This window comes from Drosophila mauritiana, chromosome X (assembly GCF_004382145.1).
Source record: "Drosophila mauritiana strain mau12 chromosome X, ASM438214v1, whole genome shotgun sequence".
Taxonomy (NCBI): Eukaryota; Metazoa; Arthropoda; class Insecta; order Diptera; family Drosophilidae; genus Drosophila; species Drosophila mauritiana.
In genome coordinates, this window is record NC_046672.1 from 17,099,784 (window position 1) to 17,112,085 (window position 12,302).

Here is a 12,302-nt window from a genome sequence, read left to right on the forward strand (position 1 = left end):
TTTATGCTAATTACAAATTAAAAACACAAATCGAAATACACACTCCTTGCGCAATTTTAGCGCCGAATGCCCACAGGCAATGTAAATACAATAAATATATTATCGATATGACTTGGGATGTATGTCACACCACTTTGATGGACTGAATGGATGCGATTTGGACAGCCTTCGGCCAGATGTGAATTTGAATTTGAATGGCAAGCGACAAATACGTGAAATGCGGATGGATGGTATGGATGGACCTCCTTTATAATGTGCTCTGTTATATTTGCATTTTAACTACGACTCAATGGCGGCCTTTCTAAGCCACCTAATGGCTCTCATCTCTGGCGTTTTCATTTTCATTGCCCTTTTTGGGTCACATGGCCCAGAGGGAAAGATATTACGCAGAGTTTGAGTTCGAGGTTGAGGCTGAGCACTTTAGCTACAAGTTTTTAATTTTTCAGCAGCTGAAAGTCACGTAATATTCGTATGACACCCGCAGCCTGAGCGCCATTGAACCAGAAATCGAGGCAACTCTTTACGCCATCTGCACACGCTTTTCATGACTCACACAGCTGGAAAAGCCTGGTGGAAAAGTACGGGGGCGCAGGTGGAGTTGCTCAATGGCCACTCAAGAAGCTGCAAGCCAGCCCCAATTCATTTACATTCGCCACGCCTGAGTTGAGCCCATTCTAGGGGCACAAACTCTATATAGTTACATACTATAAAGTATATAGCATAATTGATATTTGGCATGCCTCGAGTACAAAGAGCACTTCGTGTGGCAAATGATTTAGAAGGCAATGAGAACTATAAACACTAGGCGGATATTTTGCAACTTAATTGCATATTTTCTATGGAAATTAGCTAAACTTCGATCGAGGCAAATGGAAAACGATGATGAAATTGGCCTTAACTAGCTGAAATTGATGTAAAGCTGAAATAATTATGAAGACTATTATGTACTATCCCAAATATGTTTTACAAAAAATATTTACAAATACTTACAAATATAATTTTAAAGTCTAAGTAAATAAATAAAACATTTAAGGCTATGATAATTCTTTTTATAGTTATAGGATATATATATAAAATATATTATAACATCTTCAATAATACATGAACAGCTAAATACGAAAAACATTTTCCAATAGACCAATGTGAAATTATAGTTAAGAGATATGATTAAATCGTTTCATTAAGTATTGTTTTATGAACATATAGTTGTACTATATATCTGGACTATAAAAGGGCCTATTTCACTGTCGCAATTGTTGGTTAATTTGGCCAATACAATGCCAATGGCCCGATGCTGTCAATTAGCCGAGAATAGAATTTTGAACTCGAATTGCAGAATGCCCAGCAACAGCGGCGATAATTCCAACAACTATGGGCTTTAGTTAATATTACTATGCATGCCAGTGTTTTTGTTTCTGTTGTTGCTGACGCGTGCTCAGCAGAGTGAAGCGACGCCGACGTCGACGCCGGCAGAGGGTTGCCCCAGAGCAGAGTTGACATGGCAGTGAGCGTGAAAAATAAATAAATAATACAATCAGAGGGGCAGCTAAGCCCGCGACTCTTCAATGTTGAGCAAACGTTGAACGTGCACTGAGAGAAAATGCTAGCCTGAGTCCGGGCAAAGTGGATGTAAGTCACCTTTTAAAGCTTTAGTCTTAACCCGCTAGAAAGTGATTTAAAATGAGTGCGAAGTAAGATGAAAATTAAAATGTTTAAATACGAAGAAATAAAAAGCGGTAAAGTCATACAATAAATCTAAGTTTTAAAAGTAGACCGTTAGTGAATAATTGTACAGTTTTACAAGTTGTCGATCCTGTCACACTTGAAATAAATAACTAAAGTAATAGGTAATAAAACACGCAGAAGTCACATAAGTTCCTATTTAAACAGGTAAAATGTTTTTTAAAGGTAAATTTATTTTAAGTTTGTTGTGAAAAATATAGAATTTAAATTGTAAATATTGTCTTAAATTTTTTTATTTGCAAAATTAGAATTATTATTATTAATAAGAGTATTCATTATAGTTAAGTGTGTTAAAATTATTAAAAAAAATTTAAGTAGATATTAAATGGGCATTTGCAAAATTTGTAGCTACGTGTACCTGCGGCGGCAGTGGCACCTATGCGCGGCAATATCAGCAAACAAAGCGGCACCAACAACACCAGCAGCTCCAACAAAACAGCCCATAATCACAATTACAATAACAAAAACATTTACATCAACAATAACAATAACAGAAAAGAGCAGCAACAGAAAACTCTTAATCATGAGTGGCGTTTGGCTGGCAGCGCAGCTGGCGCAACGTTTTTGCATAGGAATCCGACTGCGGATTTTGAGTTTGTATCTTTTTTGGCTAGCGAACATTTGCGTCGCCGGCTTCACGGAGCGCGGACGCAACAAACGCGACATTGCCGAGCGGAAACCGGAAAACGAGCGGGTTTTCGGAAAATCAGAAACAGAACGCAATCAGTGACATAAAGTCAACTAGTTCGGGAAGTCGGGGGGAACGTATTTTCGGGGTGGGAACGAACGTACAAATACGTATATAGAACCAAAACCAGAAGAGGAACAAGCCATAAAACGAATCCAATGGCCAGTTGTGCTCCGGTGATCGTGTGGAACGGTGCTCAGTTTACGGCCAGCAGCAGGGAGCTGGAGCAGCTTCGTCGGGATTACGGTCTGGATGCTCGGATGTTGGAGGCGACACTTGTGCCGCGATACAAACGCCACAAGCCGCAGGCAGCGGCACGGAATGATCACGTTCGTGTGACCAAGGAGCAGCAATCGGATTGGATCCTCAAGCAGGATCGCAGCACCAACGTTAGCCAGGTGAACTTCCATCCCTGGGCGGGTGCCCACTTCGACTTGGTGCCCTGGCGTCGCACGCGATCCGCTTTGGATTTGACAGCAGTGGAGGATTACAATCACGGCCTGGTCGATCCCAAATCGCTGAAGGGTCTGGAGAAATTGGAGCTGAGACAGCAGCGCAGGAGGTTACAGCGCGCCAGGTCCACGCATCAGGGTCTCCGGCGATTGGTGCGCGTCCGCCTGATCTTCTCCATCGAGCTGCGGCACAAGCGGATGGAGGTGCTCCGGAAAAGTGCGCTGCCCGTGCGGGTTTTCGAGCAGCGCTTTGCCCTCTCCGAAAACGAGAGCGCCGCCTACGAGCGCATCTTGCTGAATGCCAATGCGGAAGTGGACCAACACGTGGGCTATTTCAGCAAGCGGCAAGTGGTTACATCTAAGCGGGAATCCAACGAGGAGTTGGTGGTGGATTTTGCAAGCGAAACGGAGGCGGATGAGAAGGCCGATGAGCAGTCGGAAAAGGAGGAGGCCCAATATGCCACAATAGCTCCAGCGGAAAAGGGAGGCAGTGCAGCAGTGCCCGGCAAGGAATCCGGCCAGGTGCCATGCGTCAAGTGCCGCGATATTGCCATCAAATTGAGGTAAAAGAAATCGCCAGAAAAATAAACAAAAACGGCAAACCAGAACACAAATTAGCCGCAAAAATAGACGAGCGCCAAAATCAATTAGTTACAGTAACTAGTCGATAAAGACTACAAACAAGTGCAAAAATAATTCTATAATAATATGGGAGTGCAAGAAATATCAATTTATTGACTTTGGTGCTGTATTTTGTGCTATATTTTTTTAAGTGCTATCCCAAATATTTGATATGAGAGCAACCTTTAAAAAAGGTTTGAAAATTCGTATTATTATTTAATGAGTCTGTTGTTGAATCGACAAAATACGGGATGGGTATATGATTTATAGTTTTTACAAATCGGATTATGTGCGAACTTTTGAATCGAAAGCAGTTAGCAGATTTCCCACCAACTTTCCGGTTTTCCCATTCCATAAAAACCCACAGATCTCTATGAGTATAATTTCTTAAATGATTATTTTCTTCCGTTCTCTGTTCTTTCACTTTTTCCGAGCTTTGACCATCCCCTTCCTCTCCAATACATATTTATTTAACTATTTGTGTTTTTGTTTTGATGCTGTGAACGAAAGGTTAATAGAAACAAGCTCCAAAGTCTATAGATTATTAAACTACTTGTATTGTTTAATACTCACTTAGAGCACCTTACCTTGAAAGGTTTTTTATTTGCTTTTTGAATTACAGTATTAACCGCATGGATGCGTTTGCTATGCTCATTAGTATCTTAGCCAAAAATATTTTCTATATAGGAACCATTGAGCAAATACATTTTTCAAATAGCTGCACGAATCAATAATTTTATTGAGAACAGCTAATTGGAAATGTAAAATATAGTTGTTTCATTTTTAAAATAAGTATTAACTTTCTGCTTACTTGAATTATATCACAAACCAGCGATCAAATGAAGCCAAAAAACAGTGGGCACCTCTTAACACCCTTAAAGATCATAATTTTCTTAACCCCCTTTTGCCACTTCAGTTGACCAACTGGCCTGCAATGCTATTGCCAAATAGCTTATTTCACTTTTTTCTTTCTCAGCTAAATGTTTGTGAGTTTTGTGGGATTGTTAGCTTTGTTGGCTATGTCGGCTTTGTGGTTTTCGTGGGTTTCATGGGCTTGGTGGCACCTGCCCTGTTTTGTTGACACCTGCTACCGGCCCGCTTCCATTTTCCATTTGCCATTTGGTGTTCGGCGATGGCAGCGTTGATGCAATAAACTGGAAGAAAGTGTCGTCTTCGCGGCTTTCTGTTTCTTTTTGTTGCCACAAGAGGAAAGCAGCGACAAACGAGCAAAGACAAACGAGATCCATCCACAAATGCCCGGTATTTTCGCATTTTAATGCTGGCGGCGCTGCTTCTCAGCTTTCAATTAATATGTCGCCGTGTATATTGTTTCTCATAGCATTATTACTATGATTGTTATTGTTTATTTGTGCCGCGGAAACAGCAATCAGGTGAGTCAGCAGCAGACTTGACCTGGTTTAGTGATTCGGAAAAGGGCACCCAGTGAATCCAAGTGCAGCCCAAGATGCGCACACAGATGCCATCAAAATTAATTACCATCACTTCCCTCGGCCAATTAATTAATTAAAAGTTGTGCCTAAATGGCTGTCAAGCAAACAATTTCATAACAATGAACAATTTTCGTGGGCTATATTGAACATGCGACTAGATTCGCAACAAGAGTAAATAAACAATTCCCTAGCTATTAGTAAAAAAAATGAGATAAAAGTGAATTTCAAGGAAATTTGTAACTAATTTGCTTCGCAAGAAAAGTAAACTTATAAATTATTTAGTGTTCCTAGATGTTAGTAAAAAGGAAAGTGTAAAATAAATTTTAATAATATTTTAAATATTTGGTTTTCAAATTGTGTTGCACTTTCTTGGCAAGCTTGTGTCTTAAGTCTTTAGCTTAGTGTGTAAGTTTGTGTCTTAAGTCATTTGTTTGGGGTGCAAAAAAGTAGACTGCAATTGGAGATACAAAGCAAGCTGAAAAGTATGCAATATATTCTTCACACAGAGAGTTTTGTAATTTTTTTTTATAATGTTATGAAGGCATGAGAACCCCTTTGTGACCTTGGTCTCTATTAATTCAGCCCTTGCGGGCGCGCCGGATAACAAGGTTATCTATAACAATAACAATGATATAAATAACAATTAACTACATAACCATTATGAGATCATCACCTCCTGGCTCTCGTCAAGGGTGACGATTAAGCCACTTTCTTACAAATTGTTAATTATTCTATTCCTTATTCTTTTCCATCCTGCAGAACCATAAACGATTATGCGCTCAACTCGAATCTGCACCTAAGCCACAACACCAAACTAAACAATCTGCACAGCAACAAGCTCCTCCACAGCAACCAAAGCCACAGCAGCAGCATCAATCCGAGCACAAGGATGCACTCCCACCAGCTGGATTCCTACCTGGGTGGAGTGGGCGGTATGATGAATCTGGGCGGCATGGGTCAAGTTGGCCAGATGCACCATCCGGGGAGCGTTTCCGGCAGCGAAAGACCCAACGGAGGAGCTCTGGCCCTTCACTATGCCGCCGCACGTGGTTGCCTTGATTGTGTCCAACTGCTGGTCGCCGCATCCGTGGATATTTGGTAAGTGGATGAGTTCCTGTGAGTTCCCAAAGGAGTTGAGTATATGATGATAAAAAGTTGCATCGCGATTTGAGTGCGGGGTGAAAGCTCTTGCACCAGCCGTTCATTGTTTTTATGTGTCGGGGAAATCGACGATCGACGATCGATGGCTCCACTTTGTGTTTTATTTTTCCCCCATCTGTCTGCATTTCCATTCGATGCGGTTTCTTTCCATTTACTTGCGACAATTATTCTCATTAGGTGTTTCTTATCAGATTCGATTAGTATATAGGTTATAAAATCCATTTCGAAACGTATGGTGGTGATTATTTCAATTCTTTAAAAACAATATTTAGAGAGAAAAACCAATTTTTGCATATATATTTTTGAAAAATTGAAGAATTGGTAATCAGTATTTGAGAATACTGTTTTCTTAAGCTAATATGATTTTTGACAGATATATAGAGATTTCCAAGTAGCAATTCCGTAGAAATTTATTATTTAATATATTCTATTGTTCGATTCATGTACTCCATTTTTCCTAGATGTAATATTCATTCAAATGAAAGCATTCAACTGTATTAAGCCTTCGTAACGATCTGATTATCATAAACTGAATCAACGATGATGTCGATTTGAGAACTTATCTACCTGGTGAGCTGGTAGTAGTCATTAAATGCACTAATTAAAACGTATTAGCCCATCCAACAAAGTAGAAGGAATGAAGGCGAGTGGGGAAAAACTAGGAAAAAGGCAAGGAAAACCTGGCGAATATCTTGGAAAACTTGGAAAATCTATCCGCTAAGTGGGTTACCGATCCGTGGCCAGTGTTTGATTCACCTAAATTCCTGTGCTCCAACAGCAGCACGCGTCCAAAGCTGATTCATTTAATTGGGAAATGGGAATGGGAATCCAACTGGCCAAGGCGAGCCAGCCAAGCGAGATGCACTCCATCTTCTGCCCTCCTTGGCCCCCTGAATCGCCTACGATCCCATGCCATCCCATCGAGTCCAGGCCAGGTTTGGTTCTATCGTGTGCTATTTTCAATTGGAGTCAAACTGGAAAACTCACAGCGGCACAAAGCACCGTTGCAACAAGTTTTCCTCACTCGCCACGAAGTGGAGCAACTCCGCACTGACTGGCCAAGGAATCAGAATTGGACTCAGAATCACAGTCGGAATCGGAGTCAGAATCAGTGCCACTGCCTGATCCCCACTTCCCTCGATCGTCCCCAGCTAAATTCATATTTACAAAGCGCCAAGGCAGATCAATTGACATGACAACTGACATGGCGACACAGAAAAGAGCGAGAGATGAGAACGAGGGCGGCTCTGTATATAAAACGTACAAGTACTCGTCACTTTTAAACGCTAATAATAGAGATTTCTAAGGTATTTTTATTTAATTATTTAAGCTAAAGAACAAAGGGTATCGACTACTGACTATTTTATCACGAGGTACTATTTCTATCATCATCATTCTATTAAAATTATTACATCACAATTCATTTGGCTTAATTGTGACCTAAAGTTATTCGCCTTACAATCTTTTCAACCGACCCTCGTCACAAACCGTTTAATAGTTTTGCGTACAGAGACACCACGATGCGAACAGCTGGTGCTTCTTGTATTAACTGCAAAGACGGCGAGGGCAGTTTCATGACTTCTTATAAAGAAAAATACTTGAAGTTCTGATACAATGAAATGAGTAGAAGCGAAAATATGTGAACATTTTAGAGTATTGTTTATGTATGCTTTTTTATCTCATGAACTTGCCTCGATGCTATTGTAAATAGTATTTTAAAAAACTTCCACTAAATAAGAAATTTAATTGGCAAGCACATTAATTTTGAAGTCTTCAGAAATTGAGGATTTCAAATTTTTGTTTTAATTATTTAGGGTGTCACAATTAAATGGCACCTACTTCCGGGTGACTTGTGTTGAACTGTCAATCCGCCCTCACCACTGGCCATTTGATAATAATGCGTATGGCGACAGCTCGGTGTCGAGTTACCTGGTTTGCCCCCGTCATGCCCCCTCCGTCACCAGAAGAAGAGCAGGCCGAAGAAAAATAAGAAGTGGAGGGAGCAGCACCACCAGCACCACCAGTGGTTCGCGGTGGCCACTCGATGGCGCTTGGCGTTCGGTGGTGCTGGCTATTCGCGTTTGGCTAGTCGAGGCGAACGGTGCTTTCGTTCGTGGGTCTTATATCGTATCGGTCTCGTGCAGCATAATAGCACATATATTTCAAACGAATATATGGAGTGATAGTTGGTGTTAAAGTTGTTACCGTTTACCAGCGACCGTTATGCAGCAGCAACATGCGGCCACGGAATGAATTTGAATTTTGATTTCAATGGTGGATTTAGTGTGGTTTCGTTGTGAAGCTCGATGCATCAGCGCGACCACGCCCCCGCGACTGTCCGTTGGTCGGCCAGCAGCAGCAGCAGCAGCAGCACTAGCAGCAACAGCAGCAGCAGCAGCAACAACAACATCAGCAGCAACAGCAGACAAAATTTCGCGCTTCAAAGTATCTCAAATGCAGTTAACGAATCGGAACGCGAATTAATTAACAGTTTCAGTGTACCAAAGAACTGCAAGGCACAAAGGCAGCTAAAGCAAAAGCAACATCACCATCATCATCACCGTCTGCACCCCGCAAACAGTAGCCACAACATTTGGCTTAATGCCCAAGCCAGCAGCAACATCCGCAGCAGCAGCAGCCGCAGCAACCGCAACCATGAAAAGGTAGCAACGGCTGCTTTTGGCCAACATTCAGTTGCCACTAATCGATTGGCCAAGGCAGCGAGTAAATCAATTGGCCACCGGGACGCCAAGGATGCCGAGCTAATCCAATACGCTTTTTTTTGCCAGTGTGTTTGAGTGCGGAATTAAATGCTCTAAAATATATGTGTGTTCAGTTGTGAGTGCTTGTGCTTGGTCTGAGAAAAAACAGTTTAATATCATTTAATACACCAATAAATATGTTCAGATATGCAGCACATCAGTAAATGGAAAAAGCAGTAATAATCATAATTTATTAAAAATAGAAGGCCTACTTGAGCAAATAACTTACTTTAAACAAATTGGATGTGGAAACATTTTTAATGCATTGATCTGGACTGTGATTAATCATCTTGACTTGTCTAATAATGTTTATAAGGATTTTGTTCGTTATATTCATATTCATAGTGGGAAAATTCTTAGTGGGAAAATCTTCATCTTCAGGTTGTAGTTGTTGGCTATGAGCCGGTATGCATACCGCTTTTTAGGATGATTTGTATTATACCCTTATAGAATCTCTTAAAAGAACCCAGAAAAGATTTCATAATTGTTAGAGAATTCAAGCGGCACTTGCTGCCCACATTTGCCGGGGAAATCACTTGAATGTATCCACTAATCGCCGCGTAATACAAACATCGGCTATTGTATCTCTGTATCTGTATCTGTATCTTCGTATCTGTTTATCTCCCTGGGGTCTATTTGTGTCACTCGCATGTCTTTCATTCTGCATTCTCTCAGCGATGGGCAATCGACGAGTCTGGATTTTGGATCGCCAATTGTTGATCGTCCATCATTGGATTCGAGCACGCAAATGTTCAATTAAATAAACGAGTCTATAACTGTCAACTGGCATTTCTAACGAGGCTCCTGCTTCGCCTCAATTATTTTGCTTTTTTATACCACTTGCTGCCTCGGCCCCCAGACACATTAAATAAATTAAAAAATAATTATTAAATTGCAAATAGTGAGAAAGAAGACAAGGGGGGGCAAACACGAAAAAAAACAGCAAAGAGGAAAAAATTGGCAATGTATATAGAAATATGTTTCGTACTGTATTTTCGCCTACTAAAGAAGCCACAACATACGAAAATAAATGGCGGGATGGAGTGGATGAAGACGAAAAATCAACTTTAATTGGTTTACAATTCATTTCTAAGCGAGAAAAGCTGGAAAATGTAACAAGTAGTCCGAAGTCGGACGAAGAAAGCTAACTCCGCCGCCGTGCGCAATATCCATGAAGTCGTAAGCCAGTTGACTAAGTGAACAGATACTAGTATCCGTACCCATATAACCATCATCATCATCATCGCCTCTGACGCCTCCGTTCGGCCCCGAATCTTCTGGAGCTCAGGGGCGAAAGCACAGTGGGACCATGGCTTTGGGTCGGATCTAAAGTAAAATGGTGTAGGCAATATTTGGGATAAGTAAGAGGGGATTGTTCAATACAAGCTAGTAAGGTCGAAAATGATACTGTTTAATGTTTTCATAGAATATGCTTAATATTAACATAATGGAAAGTTATAAAAAAAAGTTTAAACAGTAAAAAGCTTTAGGAATGATCAAAATAAGTATGTACTTTTGCCTCAGAATTCGTTGGACCTCTCTTTTGAATCCATGGAGTTCTGCTTCGGATTGTGATAACAATTAAATGGTGCCCAAGTTGGCAAACGATTTTCCTAACTCTGTTCAGCGGCCTGTTAGGCAATTGAGAGTTGGAAAAGCCTGACCAAATTCATGGCGTTTTGCTGGTCTGTAATTTTGGCGCTAGCCAAATTGGCGTGATCACAGTGATCAGTGGCCATTATAATTCTCCCGTTGGATGGGGGCACTCCCACTCTTGCCCCACTGTGGCATGAGGAAAGCCAGGCCAAGCCAACTAAACGGTAACACAAGCAACTCCAGCAAGATCTACACGAGTGGCAGACGCCAAGACAAGTGCAGACTTTAGACTGGGAGTCAGGCGTAACTACTCGTGGAGAGAAACCTCCTCCCCCTTGACGGTTTCTGTGTTTGTTTCGCTTTTAGGCGTTAATTTCACCTAAAAATGTATATAGATGTGAGGCAAGAAGCATAAGTTTGTCGAGCAGATCGAGCATCGAGGGTTTAATCACAGCCCAGACATCGCAGCGAGCTGTCGGAATAATGCCGACTTTCGGTTTCAGCAGGTGTATACATATGTGATCCACAAAGATATTGTACAAATAAAGTGAAAAACAAAAGACTGCAGCCGAAAACTCGCTATGCAAATCAAGGCATTTAAGTGATTTTTCCTAAACCAGTTCCATAAATCGAACTCATTTTTTTTCTCGTGCCTGTGAGTGTGCATATAAGTGTGTTTGTGTAACGGTACAAGGAAAATCAAAGCTACACAAAAACCGGAAAATATATAAAGTCCAGTGACAAACGAAAGTAAAATTCGAAATTTCGAACGTGAACGGTAAGCCCAGGCGAATAAATTAAAGTTCACCCAATAAGTTTAATAAATACACCAGCGCACCAAGAGCACTGCCAATTCGAACCCAATAAAATATAAATCAATATAAACATATATCTGTTAGAAGCAAAGAACCCACTCAAACACACACCACCCAAGTCACCTGACCACCAAATCCAGTCCACTTCCTCATCGTCACCATCCTCCTCCGCCAGCTACTTCTCCACGATCAACGTTAAGAAGGGCCTCCTGGGCCGCATGACCACAAGTCTGACCTCCTACCGTCGCAGCAAGCAGAAGTCCAAGTCCAACAATGACATCCACACCATCATCGCCACCGAGGTGGTGACGGCGGCCATTCTCAGCAGCAGTGTCCACAGCAGCAGCACAGGATCGGAACTCGAGGACGGAGGACAGGGCAACACCGGCCTTATCGAGGAGGCAGCTGCCCAGGATCACAGCAGCGAGGAGCAGGATTACCAGCATCAGCACGCCAAGGATCCACCAGCCCAAACGGAGATGAACCATCACCCGCACTCGCACCACCAGCGCAAGTCCGCCGTGGAGGTGGTGCGCCAGCAGATGGACGACGACGGGGATCAGGACTCCAACGATGACGACGAGACCATGCCCATGATGAGCGGCGTCGGGCGCAAGGAGCAAAACAACCGACGCAGCGTCGTTAGGTGGGATATCACTAAAAGATTACTGATGATCTTGGGTGATTCTCTTACCCAATGGGGGGATTCTCTAGAGCACAAAACTTTTTACCTATATATACATACGCAATAAATAATACACGTTACGCAGTATATGTCTGGGGCTAAATAATAATAATTAATTCCATCTCGTTGCTGGAAATGATTGCCTTTTTGTCTTGGTTTAAAAAAGAAAATGGTTAAGATCAATGATAGTTTTTAAGCCGTTAAGAAAGTTTTCATTAACGATCGTGCGCTTGCACTTACTTTCGAATTACATTTTCTTCGATTCTTTGGTTTGAATGACTGATGATTATTAAAATGATTATTAAAATATTTACATTAAATATTGTGT

At 41.5% G+C, this 12,302-nt stretch overlaps 1 protein-coding gene across 10 annotated transcripts in view; it reads left to right on the forward strand.

The window, feature by feature from the left end:
- Positions 1-12,302, forward strand: part of LOC117146446 (espin) — a 30,465-nt gene that overhangs the window by 7,083 nt on the left and 11,080 nt on the right. For 3 of the 10 annotated variants that reach the window (XM_033312663.1, XM_033312662.1, XM_033312670.1), the window contains exon 2: positions 5,715-6,053. In XM_033312663.1, the coding sequence (XP_033168554.1) occupies positions 5,715-6,053 (339 nt within the window). Of the gene's footprint in view, positions 1-2,574; positions 3,447-5,714; positions 6,054-8,266; positions 8,780-10,861; positions 11,253-11,333; positions 11,936-12,302 lie in introns of those variants that run through there. The other 7 variants (XM_033312674.1, XM_033312664.1, XM_033312665.1 and 4 more) reach the window with 7 other exon arrangements.